General features: G+C 43.4%; 1 protein-coding gene across 1 annotated transcript; it reads right to left on the reverse strand.

Moving 5' to 3' along the window:
• Positions 1-1,524: 1,524 nt before the first annotated feature.
• Positions 1,525-6,080, reverse strand: LOC130840217 (keratin, type I cuticular Ha4-like). Its single transcript, XM_057715512.1, is given in 8 exon segments — positions 1,525-1,987; positions 2,443-2,663; positions 2,835-2,960; positions 3,055-3,216; positions 4,758-4,914; positions 5,421-5,503; positions 5,606-6,007; positions 6,009-6,080. Coding segments are annotated over 8 exon segments (1,302 nt in total). The 3' UTR covers positions 1,525-1,908.
• Positions 6,081-12,951: the final 6,871 nt, after the last annotated feature.

Genomic DNA, 12,951 nt, shown 5'->3' on the forward strand with positions numbered 1-12,951 from the left:
CACTTAACAGTGTTCCATGGTTTTCACTAGGCTTCAATTAGGTGAAGATACTATTTATATTGAAGGGCCTATATTCAACGGCACAGGCAGGCAAAATTTATATGAATAGAATATTTGGGTTTTCAAGCTTTGATCAAGTGCTACCTTCTTGGTGTCTGTTCTTAATATTCTCTCACACCTCGGAAATTCATGGTTCTTTATTTACACCTTTCTTGAGCCACATTGATGTCTGTCTGTGTGACGTTTGTCTCCTTGTCTTATCCACTCTAGACTGTACATATGCTGTGGGCCAGGGCCAGGGTTCACTTATTTGCATGTTCTCAGGACCCCACACAATACTGGCCCACACAATAGATGGTTGATTGCAGCTGCCTCAGTCACCACCCAATTGAATGACTCATTGAGATGGTGGCTGATAGAATTGAAAGTGCTAAAAATTCAGAGATGAGGCAAGTGGGGGTGGGGTAGGATTCGTGTTTGTTGGGGGGAGACTTAATGAGCATTGGCCTTTCTTGAAATGATAGGAAATGAAATGATAAAGAGGTTATGGAAGAATATTCTAGGTATGAGCAAAGACCTGGAGAAAAGAATAAACTTGAAGAGAGGGAAGTAAAGAGATACACCTGTCTGCATTAAAGGGCCCTTAGATTACAAAGTGTTGAGTATAACAAGAGGGTAACAAGATGGACCAGTTTGGCAAAGATAAGTTTTCATCCAAGTAAATGTGATGTGATGGCTTGATACCAAGTGAAAGTGTCCTATGGGTGAAGACCTGGAACCTGAGCTGAGGTGAGAGCAAGATTTGGGAGTCATCAGCTTAGAGGTGCTAGTTCTCCATAAGCAGGGATGTAGAAGGGGCAGTCAGAGATCTAACAAGAGGACCCAGAGTGTGTGAGGTGGTGGAAATCATTGACGCTACATATTGAGGAAAGGGCAGGTATGTATATTGGTGATGCAGGGGCAGTCAAGATGTTGAGAGGAGAGGGTAGCTCCTCTTTGAGCAGTTTCTATAGGAACTGATCTTCACAATTAGGGAGAACATGGAAGCAGAGAATTTCAGAGTAATGGGGGTGAGAGTGGGAAAGGGGGATGAGAGTGGGAGAGAGCTGTGAGGTTTGGGGAGGATTCTCACAGTTGCAGCCAAGACAAAAAGAGCATGAGATTTTGGGGGTTTGTTTTTTGTTTTTAAAGCTCTTCTTTGGAATATAATTGCTTTACACACTTGTGCCTGTTTTTGAGGTACACCAAAGTGAATCAACTGTATTTATACTTATAGGGAGATAAACTCAATGATGGGTAATGACTTGGACATGAGTTTTAAAGGTCAGATTTTCTGCATGATCTTCCTGGGTGGGAGCCTCCCAGGAGGGCAGCCCTCCCTCTCCATCTGTATTTACCAATGGAACATAATGACTGGTTCAGTCACTGCACCCATTTCATACTCCTAATGAAGGGGTATTTTTATGAAACAGCCATGACAAGTACTTTACAATGCATGCATATGAATGAGAAACACATTGACTGTGCAAGAGAAATAAAGTTTATTGGGAAGTAAATGAAGTAGCCTCCTTGCATTCCAGAGAATACCAAAGAAGCTAGGGAAGCAGAAAACACATTACATATAGGAAACACCCTGAAGTAAAACCTGGAGCTCAGATTACAGGAAGCTGGACATCTTCACAGATAGAGACAACATTCAGCAGGAGGGAGTTTTCCAGACATCGGAAGTTGCTGATGTGTGTCTTGGCTCATGGGTCTAGAGAGCATTTCAATGTGTAGAAATATCACAGCTGGCTTGACAAGGTTTCTAAATGGTAACTGAGCTCCAGCAAAGGCAGGACCTGGGGACTTTTCCTGTGCTTGATCTAGGCTTCATTGTCGTCTTCCAAGAGGAGGTGAGTTTTTTAATTAATAGCCACACTTTTGAGTGCAGGGTCTGCAGGTGTTGCCACTAGCATTGGTGGTGGTGCATGGGTTGCAGGGAAGCCTGGGAGAACACAAAGGTTTAGAATGGGTTGGGGAGAGGAGTGGAGAGAGCCCTAAGGTGCTTCATAAGACATATCTGAATTCTTAGTGTTTGGAGTTATAGTTGGAATCAAACTTGATTGTTACCAAATCCCTCTCCCTGTCCCAGAATGCCATGCACAGAGCTAGAAAATGGTTATCTCATGCTCTTGGGATCTCACAGAGCTTAACACAGTCTGCCATACCCAACAGTTGCTGTCGTAACAGCCTCTACCACCACCCCTCCACTGTTAGCTCCCTGAAGTAGAGGATGAATGCCCTTCACCTTTAACCTTCCACATTTGTTTAACTGTCACAAGAGGAGACACTCCATGAATGCGTACTGTTTGGTGAATTGAAAATATGGCCAACGTGTGTGTGTCCACAGTGTCTTGTAGTCCTACCACACGTTTTCCTAGAATTGCCTCTCCTACTCACTTGCAGTCCTCGCTCTCCAGCAGCCCCCGGTACGTGTTGATCTCACACTCCAGCCGGGCCCGCACGTCCAGCAGCACCTGGTACTCCTGGTTCTGCCGCTCCAGGTCAGCCCGGATCTCCGCCAGCTGGGACTCCACGTTGCCGATCAGGTACTGCACCTGCGCCAGCTGGGAGCTGTAGCGCGCCTCCGTCTCCGTCAGGGTGTTCTCCAGAGAGTCTCTCTGTCGTGGGGAACGTAAGGAAGGTCCCAGAGATGCTCCTTAAAGGGCTTCTCCATAGCTTCCAAACAAATCACAGGCTCCAAGAGTTCAGGAGAGGAGGGCCCAAAGGGCATCCCAGGGACTCTGCCTCCCCGACCTCCCCTTCTCACCAGGAGTCTGAACAATACCCACCAGGTTGTGCTGGGCCTGCAGCTCCACCTCCAGGGCATTGACCGTGCGTCTCAGCTCGATGATCTCCGCCTGGTAGGACTGCAGCTGCTCCGAGCTGGACACCACCTGCTTGTTCAGCTCCTCGGTCTGAAACACCAAAGGGGAGAAGGCGGGATCAGACCCTGCCTGAGGGGCCCTGAGGGGCCGAGGGGCCTGGGCGGCCACGTGCCGAGATGCCCACCTGCCTGGCGAACCATTCCTCCACGTCCCTGCGGTTGGTCTCCACCAGGGCCTCGTACTGAGCCCTGGTCTCGTTGAGCACTTGGTTCAGGTCCACGGTGGGGGCGGCATCCACCTCCACGTTGAAGTGGTCTCCAAGCTGGCTCCGCAGGGTGTTGACTTCCTGAAGGAGGAAGAGGAAAGAACCCATAGAAATGGATCTGCTATCTTCCTGCTGCACAGTCCTGCCCAAAATGCACTGAAAGGAATAACCTGATCATTCCCAAAGACTGAAGCAGATTTGGTATAGGAAGAAACGCGAAGAGGGATCACATCCTTTCATTTCCCAGAAAAGTAAAACAAGCTCACATTTCCTATAAGACTAAGTCCAAACTCCTTGGCATGTGCAGGGCCTTCCTACCTCTTTTCCATCATGTCCCAGTAGATGCTGCCTCCCCGGCCATACTCAGATATGCCCCACTCTGCCCCTTCTGTGTCTTGCTCAGTCTCTTCCCTCAGACTGGAGTATTACAATCGTCCCCCATCCTCTGACATGCCTCTGAGGAGACTTCCCAGTCTCTCTTCAGGCAGACTGGATTGTTCGCAGAGCCTGAGGCTTGTATGTGAACATATAAGTATTGTTTCCATATAACAAAAGCTTCTGTAATGAAATACCTATTGTACAAGTTTGACAAGCAAAAGATAAATCAAAACTTCCCACTCTACATGCCTATCCTGGAAGATATACAGCAAAAATGTGTTTTTACTATTTAAAAGCAGTGAGTCATTGCTAAGTGCCTCAGCTTGAGATGGTGGAATAAGATTGGACACAGAGTTTGAAACTTCCTTGAGGTCCAGCTATCTCCCTGACCAACCAAGCTGCCCACACAGGATCACAGTCACCCTCATTACAGGTGGGACACCCTCCCCCTACACAGGTCTTTCTTTCTGATTCCTTTACAACAGTCACCTGACCAGCACATGTTCCCCTCACCCTTGACAACGAAAGATACATGAGCATTGTAAGAACCATTCTCCATGATGTTCAGGGAGCAGTGATAGGAGAGAATGTCACATTTAAACGCAAAATGTCAAAGTCATGTGATGACTGCTTTGCAAGACATTGCACCTACCAGGAAAAAAGGTGACACCCACTAAGGAAGAAATATGACAAGGCTTTCAATTTGAAACACAGGAGCACAACAGGAAAAGGAAATGTGTTATTTTCTCCATTTTGGAGTACTTAACTAGAAACACAATTATGAAATGAAATGATTATGTTTTCTAGTAGGGTAAATAATAGCAAGAAAATAATGACGTGATAGCAGCTATTTTATATTTATATCTTATATAATACTTATTTCTCTCTGCCTGTATGATGCACTGTGTTTGTACATGACCATCTCCCCAGACTAGAAAATGAGTTCTTTGAAGAGCAGGCATGTTATTTCTTTTTCTCTTCCATCTCTACCACCAAATTCAAGACCTAACAGTGACCAGTGAGAGGAGACCTCAATGAATAGAGACTTTCCCCTGCATCTCCAACACCATCCAACCCTTGCAGCTCACCTCATCCCATGATACGGAGCTAGCATCACCATTCCCTGAGCTGACCTTGAGTTCTTCAGAGACGAGTCCCAGTCCAGGGAGCCTGATGACAGTTGCCTCCTGATTCCCAACGCTAAAGGCTTAGCTCTGAAGCCTATTGATTTCTTTTCCTCTCACCTCCTCGTGGTTCTTCTTGAGGCAGAGCAGCTCCTCCCTCAGGGACTCCACCTGGGCCTCCAGGTCAGCCTTGCACAGGGTCAGCTCGTCCAGGATCTTGCGCAAGCTGTTTATGTCCGACTCCACCAGCTGCCGCGAGGAACGCTCCATCTCGTACCTGTGAGCACAGATCAGGGTGGGAGGATGAGCCAGGAAGGAAGCCCCACTCCCCACCCCATGTCTTGCGTTCATGGGATCAGACTGGCTCTCTCTGCACAGTTTTCTGCCTCTTCCTTCAAGCTCTGCATAGACAGGTAGAGAGGACTTGGGCTCACCCTAACACCAGAAGGCACCCAGGAGACTCAAGAGATGGACTCTCTCTCCTCAATTTTGTTGGTGAATATACCACCAAATCAATCAACTTCCCTAAGAACAATTAATTTCAATCTGAATTTTGGGTTTTAAGAAGGCCTTGGGTTTTAAGAAGGCCTTTGAATTTTAAGAAGGTCGAACAGCCTGAGTCTGGATCTCCATTTGAAACTGATGTTCCATAACCAGGCTTAAGAAGAGAAATAAAAAGGAAGAAATGGCTTTCTCTTCCCTTTCAGGCAATGTTAGGCCCACAGGACCGTGAAAGAGCCATAGGGGCCTTGGAGGTCACCTGGCCCCCAAACCTCAACGTACTTGGTCCTGAAGTCATCAGAGGCCAGCTTGGCATTGTCAATCTGCACCAGCAGCCTGGAGTTCTCAGACTTGGTGGACAGGATCTGAAAACAAGATTCTACGATGAGGACCACTTGAACTTGAGAATGTCTTATTGTTCAAAGCCAGGAAGCTGCTGCTGTGCCCCCTCACAGCCCACCCCTCACCTTCTGCTGGAGCTCCTCGATGACCCGGAAGTAGGACTGGTAGCTGGCGCACAGGAGGGGCTCCTGCTGCTGGCTCCGCTCCCGGATGCGGTTCTCCAGCTCCGCGTTGTCCCGCTCCAGCTGCCGCACCTTCTCCAGGTAGCTGGCCAGACGGTCGTTCAGGAACTGCATGGTCTCCTTCTCGTTGCCGTTGAAGGAGCCCTCGCAGAACCCGCTGTAGTTGCCCACAATGGCGGGGATGTTGCAGGCCCCGGGCAGGGTGGCGCCGTGGCAGCTGGAGGGCAGGCAGGGCCGGGAGGAGTAGCTGGAGCGGCAGCTCAGGCTGGGCAGGCAGCAGCTGTAAGGCATGGTGCTAGGAGAGGTGACGGAAGGGCAGGTGAACCGATGGAGGTGGAGGTGAGTGAGGTTTGAGTCTTTCCTTTCTCCAAAGTCCTTTTATACCCTTAATTGTGGGTGGGGTCTTGGCATTCAGCATAGTTTCCTTTCCTAATGCTTCAGCTAATTTTTTTCTCCAAAATATGCTACTTAGATGCCTCCAAAGAGTCCCCCCTCAACTCATAAAATTATTCCATTCAGCTTGTGTCATACCAGGCTCCTCCAGGGTGCTAGCAGTGGGTGATATCAGAAGGTCATCAGATGGCTTCAAAGGAGGCAGAATCATCACAGCCCTGAGAAGCTCTCCCCATTACTCAGTGGGGTGGACAGCCAAGGATGTGGGGTGGAGTTCTTTAGGAATCTGGAACGCCTCACCCATGAGGTTCTTCCACTGGACTCCCTGGAAAGAGAGTGTAGAGAGAACAGTCTTCTAGATGGCCAGCTTCTCTCAAGTCTACCCACATTTCACTGTTCAGTTCAACCTGTCCTTAGAGCAGAAGCTCATCCTGTATTAACTACAAGGATCCTGAGTCTTACTCAAGGAGAGTATTAATTGGGAATTTCTCAATAACTGGAGATATTGAAAATAATTGAGTGTTATATATAAAACATAGATAACCAACAAGGACCTACTGTATAGCACAGGGAACTCTACTCAATATTCTGTAAAAACCTATATGGGAAAAGAATATGAAAAAGAATAAATATATGTATATGTATAACTGAATTAGTTTGCTGTACACTTGAAACTAACACAGCACTGTAAATTAACTATACTCCATTAAATTTAAATTTAAAAAAAAAAAGAAAATAATTGAGTGTTCATAGTTGGAAAATGAAACCGGCTAGATGGATGGGAATAGCACTGAAGCAGAGATCAGCACGCTACAGCCCACAGTTTGGCCTGCTGCCTTTTTTTTTATAAATCAAGGCTTATTGGGACACACCCAGGCCTGTTCATGTAGGTATTGTCTATGATTGCCTTTGTGCTAAATGAAAGTCGAGTAGTTACAACAAATACCATCTAGCTTGCAAAGCCTATATTTACTACCTGGTCCTGCACTAAAAGTTTACCAACCTTCACTAAAGCAATAGTCTCCCTACAGGCGAGAAAGAGAAGAAATGTCTAGAAGGTAAATTAAGGTGGGAATACTCCACAGAGCGAGAGTTCAAGTGTCAGTGTTAAAGCATAAATCGAAGCATAACACTTCAGACTCAGCAAGAAAGGAAAACCAGAATCAGGCGCTCAGAGCTATCTTGGTATCCATAGTAACCTCACCTCAAAGCCTCTGGAAATTTCTCTTGCCTTATTCTTAGACTTACTCCTCTGTCTTAGAGCATTGAATACCCCTAGAGGTGTGAGTTTGCCAGCCTGAGATGATCTCAAACAGGTCAGAGCCCACGAGAATAAAGCTTGACTCTGTCGTCCCTAGGAAGTGGGCACCATCCCTGATGAGTACGCAGCTCTCCATCACCTCTGAGATCAGATAGCCTTTGACCCTTCCAAACCCTAGGGATTCTCCCCTATTGCCCAATAATGAATATTAACAAAGTAGCCTTCCCCATGTCACCTTCTATTCCCTGTCCCTCAAGCTGTCCTTTGTTCCATATAGAAACAAAATTATGGTTCAGAAAGAAGTCCCAAAAGATTATTTGTGGAAGACAATATAAGGCCCTTTAAAAGGATGTATCCAGATTTCAAAAGCAGTATAGGGGGAGCAGAAAATCATACATTTGAAGCTAAATAACCTGGGTGCACATCCTTCCTGATGATATGACCCCAGAGAAGTGGATTCCCTTTTTTTGACTCTTGTTTTCCTCATCTCTTAAATTGAAGTAAGAATAATTCTGCCCACCTCATGGTTTTGTTGTGAAACGTAAGTAAGACATTGTGTGTGAATATGGGGTGGGGGTGATGATAATTATTTCTGTAACCTTCTTCCTTCCTAATGGCCCAGATGGCTCAGGTGAAGAATTTTATGAACATTCAATTTTGTTGAGCAGACACCTGGTCACAGTGTCCGTGCCAACCTAGTGGTGATCAAGCCTTACTCGCTTACCTTGCAAGGACTAGAGGCACAGACCTATATTCATAAATTAAACAACAAAAATGCAAATGTTAACATAAATTTTGTGGCTGGATTAGGAAGTTGGCAGACAGCCTAGTGTCCCTACTTTCTCTGCTAAGTTCCTGATCTTGTAGGTTTGTTTATCTTACTTGGGGTGATGCTTGAGGAGGAAGAGTTCTCCACCTGGGGTTGCATTGCCACCAAACCCTCCTTTCTGGAGGCATCATTTCTACTCATCCTCTGGGAATCCTCCAGCCTTACAGCTCTGTGTGAGCACTCATAACAATGATGATGGCGGTGATGGTGATGACGACGGTGACGCTACCATTTCATGAATACTTATTATGTGCCAAACTTGTGCCAAGTGCTATGGCCCATTTCTCATTTCATCATCCAACCACCCTGTAAGACTGGCCTATAAAATTATTCCCATTTTGGAATCTAAAAAAATGGTACTGATGAACTCAGTGGCAGAGGAAGCATAAAGACGCAGATGTAGAGAATAGACTTGAGGACACGGGAACGGGGGAAGGAGAAGCTGGGACAAAGTGAAAGAGTAGTATTGACATTTGTACACTACCAAATGTAAAAATAGATAGCTAGTGGGAAGCAACTGCATAACACAGGGAGATCAACTCAGTGATTGGTGATACCCTAGAGGGGTGGGATAGGGAGGGTGAGAGGGAGGCTCAAGAGGGAGGGGATGTGAGACTATATGTATAAATACAGCTGATTCGCTTTGTTGTACAGCAGAAACTAGCACAATGGTGTAAAGCTATTATACTCTCAAAGATCAAAAGGAAAAAAGAGAGAGAGACAAAAAAGTGAGTAAGAAAGAGAATGAGAGACAAAAAAAATTATTCCCATTTTACAGATAAGGTAACAGATAGAGAAATGCTCAGAATTTTCCTAAGACAAAGCCAATAAGTGGCAGAGCTGGGATTTGAACTATTTAGATGTACAACTCCTGAGCCTGAATACCTAAACATGGTGTGAACATTTGGCAAAGAAGCTTCTCTGATTTTGTGAGAGGAAAGAAATCTTAAATTCATTTCTGCTTATTGCCCCTCTCTTTATAAGTTTTTGTTTCTGGTCCCTACTGGGGCCCTGTGCCCCAATGCCCCCTACATCATCAGTCCTCCAAAGTCCTCTCTGCCCAAGCAGTTATTTTACCCAGCTACTCCCTATGGTACCTTCCTGAACTTGTAAATAACCAAGTTATGCTCATTTACTTTTTTTCCACGGAAAATGGCTGTCCTTTCGCACAATTGGTTGATCTGTCCAGATTGAAAATTAGATTGCCTTTTCTTAGTGGCTAAGCAAATGAAAATGCACAATGGCATGACCTAGATGATTTAGAATCTGGGAAGAAAGCCTACCTGCCTTACCCTGTAAAAGTTCACCTCAGAAATATTGATAAGTTCTAATGTTACATTGTAAATCAACCATACTCCAATTAAAATAAATAAAAAAAAAAAGAAAAGAAAATGTTGGTTGCCAGGGGCTGGGAGGAGGGGGAATGGGGAATTTGTGTTTAATGAGTATAGAATTTCAGTTTTATAAGATGAAAAAATTTATGGAGATTGTTGACGGTGTGGTTGCACAAAATTATGTATCTACTACTAGTGAACTACATGCTAAAAAATGGTCAAGACTGTGAATGTTAACTAGATTTATTGTGATGGTCACTTTGCAATGAACACAAATATTGAATCAAAAAAAATTCAAGTTCTGTTTCCTAGAATCAAAGAATCTAAGACCTTAACCTGTGAAGGAGAAAATCAAGGACCAGACGGTGATATAGGATGGAAATGACTGTCAATAGATATCTTTCCAGCCCAGGGTTCTATTAGGACGCTTCACACATGATATTCTATCCTCGCCCCAAACTCAGGGTGTTTGGATTCCATTACTGTCATCAATCATCAGAGATGAAAAATCTGAGACATTGAGGAGAAGTTTAACTTGTGCAAATAACACAAGTACGTAGACTTGTCTGCCTAGCCAATTACACCTCATTGTGAATTAGAGAGAGGAGATACTATCTAGAGGCCAAGGTATGTCGCAACATAAGAACTGGGAGAAAACACGGAAACAAGATCATGAATTCTGAGGCCAGCTCTGAATACAGACAGGAAGACATGCTTAGGTTTCCTGCACATTGCTTTGCTCCTGAGTAAACCAAGGGTTAAAAAGTGACAACGCCACAAGCTTGTAATAAGGCATGACTCCTGGAAGTAATGGGATGGGCTTGTACAGAGGAATTACTGAGCACTCCTGGACAGCCCTGCTCTTCCTGTAGACAATGACAGCAGCCTCAAGCCCCGAAGAACTGAAACCATGGCTTTGACCCCAGATACAAAGATGGGGGAAAGTGCCTTACCTCCATCCCATAGCAAATATAAAATTTCAGGGAAACACGAAGAACTAGAATCAGCAAAAATATTCAGGATGTAAGCCTGGGGAAGAGTCAAAGTGTGAGAGCGATATGTCCAGTTGGCTAAGAGTTCAGACCAGGACAGCCGGGAGCTAATAAAACAGGTCACCAAAGAGCACTGACCTACCAACTGAGAAGAGACTGGGACCCCAGCAGAAGATGGGTCTGTGGCCAAAGAGTATCAAGTAATGCTTAGTAAAGCATATACTCCTGATACAGAGCTGGGTGGAGGATTTAAAGAAAGAAATGGTGGCATGAAAGACGATAGGATGGTATATAAATTCTAACGTTGGGCATGAAGCAAACAAAAAGAGAATATCATACTTTTCTATCCTTAAGAATCTTAGTATGTGTTGTTGGAAATAAAATGATTAATAACCATAACAAAAATATCTGGTTTGCAAAATCTTTCCATAAACACAATCTTTCATGATCCTCTTGACAGGTGTATAAAGCAGGTAGAAAAAAGTGTTACCTCCACTTCACCTTCGGGGAAACTGAGGCTTAGAGAAGCTACGTGTTTTGTCATCAGTTATCAGAGATGAAAAACCTGAGACATTGAGGAGGACTCCGCTCTGTGTCTCTAAGGACACAGGGCTGATGAGAAGGTAACCCAGATTCAGGTAATCTGGCAATCTGGCTCATTAGAACTACCTGCAGACTTCTAAAATTCCCAGTGGCCAGGCTGCAACCCAGAGCAATTAAATCAGACTCTCTGAGGGCAGACTCAACCGTCAGCATATTTTTAAGTGCACTAGGCGAGAGCAAAGCACAATCAAGTTGAGAAACATGCCCTGGTGTGTGTGTTTGATGATGATGAAGGAGCACCTGTAAACAATTAAAAAGCCATGTGGAAGTATTTAAGGGGCTGTAGAAAGTATTTATTTACAAAATTAAGGTGTAGCTACAAAGATTGAGATTTTTGTTTAAAAAAAAATGGCAGAATTTACAGATCCAAAAAAGCTTTGTCCTGGCCAGAATTTTTCCTTTATTCTGTTGATACTCTCTCTGCTCAAAGCATGTTTGAACCTTTCTGTTATGACAATGTCTATATCTTTTTAATATAGTATGCAGTTTGTTGAATGCAAACCTTTGTACTTTATTAATGGGTTTGATTTTTTGAAATTCATTCAAAGAGAAACCTTGTGAATCAGGTAGACAATGAAATTAGATAATCAAAAAAATTCAACATGATTGTGATTCATAATTGACTGGAAAGCGAATTCCTAAAGAGATTTGCCAAAAATTAGTTGGAATCTGTGTAGGAGACAACTTTGAAGCATATCATTGACCTGGATATATCATTCTGCTCCAATTTTTTAAATTATTCTCCATACTTTATAGTGGTATCTTATGTATAACTACAGATAAAACCTGGTTCAAACCCCTTACTTGCTAATAACCAACTATGATTTCAAGCATGTTTCTAAGGCTTAGTTTTCTCATCTGTAAAATGGATTTAATTTGCAGCATTGTTAGAACGATTAAGATAAGCTCACAGTATTTTGCCTAATCCATAGTTGATGTTCAGTAGATGTGAGCTATGTTAGTTTCCTATCCCTGCTGTCACAAATGCCAAAAATTTAGTGGCTTAAAAAAACACAAATGTATTATTGGAAAGTTCTATAAATCAGAAGTCTGACATGGGTCTAAAATCAAGGCTTTACTCTCACTGGGTTAAAAATCAAGGTATTGAGTTGCATTTCTATGCACTAGCAATAAACAATCTATAAAAGAAATTGGAATGAAAATTGTATTTCCAACAGCAACAAAAGGAACAAAATACTTGGGAATAAACACAACCAAGGAGGCAAAAAGGCTTGTACAGTGAAAACTACAAAATATTGCCAAAAGAAATTGAAGACATTTGTAAATGGAAAGACATCCCCTGTTTATGGGTTGGAAGATTGAATGCTATTATGACAATATTGCTCAAAGCAATCTACAGATTCAATGCAACCTCTATCAAAATCTCCATAATGTTTTTTGCAAAATGGGTTATAGACCTAAACATAAGATCTAAAATGATAAAGCTCTTAGAAGAAAATATAAGGGAAAATCTTTATGACATTGGCTTTGGTGAAGATTTCTTGGTAATGACATCAAAAGCACAGACAACAAAAGAAAAAATAGGTAAAATGAACTTTACAAAAATTAAAAACTTTAATTTCAAGAGAATGAAAAGAGTGAAAAGGCAACCCACAGAATGGGAGAATAATATTTTCAAATCGTATATCCAACAAGAGATTAATATCCAGAATTTATAAAGAACTCCTACAACTTAAAAAAAAAAAAAACAGAAAATGAGTATTGGGAAGAAGTTGGAATCCTTGTACATTGCTTGTGGGAATGTGAAATGGTGCAGCCACTGTGGAAAACTGTATGGTCGTTACTCAAAAAATTAAATGTAGAATTACCATATGATCCAGCAATTCCACATCTAGGTACATAAAGACACACACAAC

Source organism: Hippopotamus amphibius, chromosome 17 (assembly GCF_030028045.1).
Source record: "Hippopotamus amphibius kiboko isolate mHipAmp2 chromosome 17, mHipAmp2.hap2, whole genome shotgun sequence".
NCBI lineage: Eukaryota > Metazoa > Chordata > Mammalia > Artiodactyla > Hippopotamidae > Hippopotamus > Hippopotamus amphibius.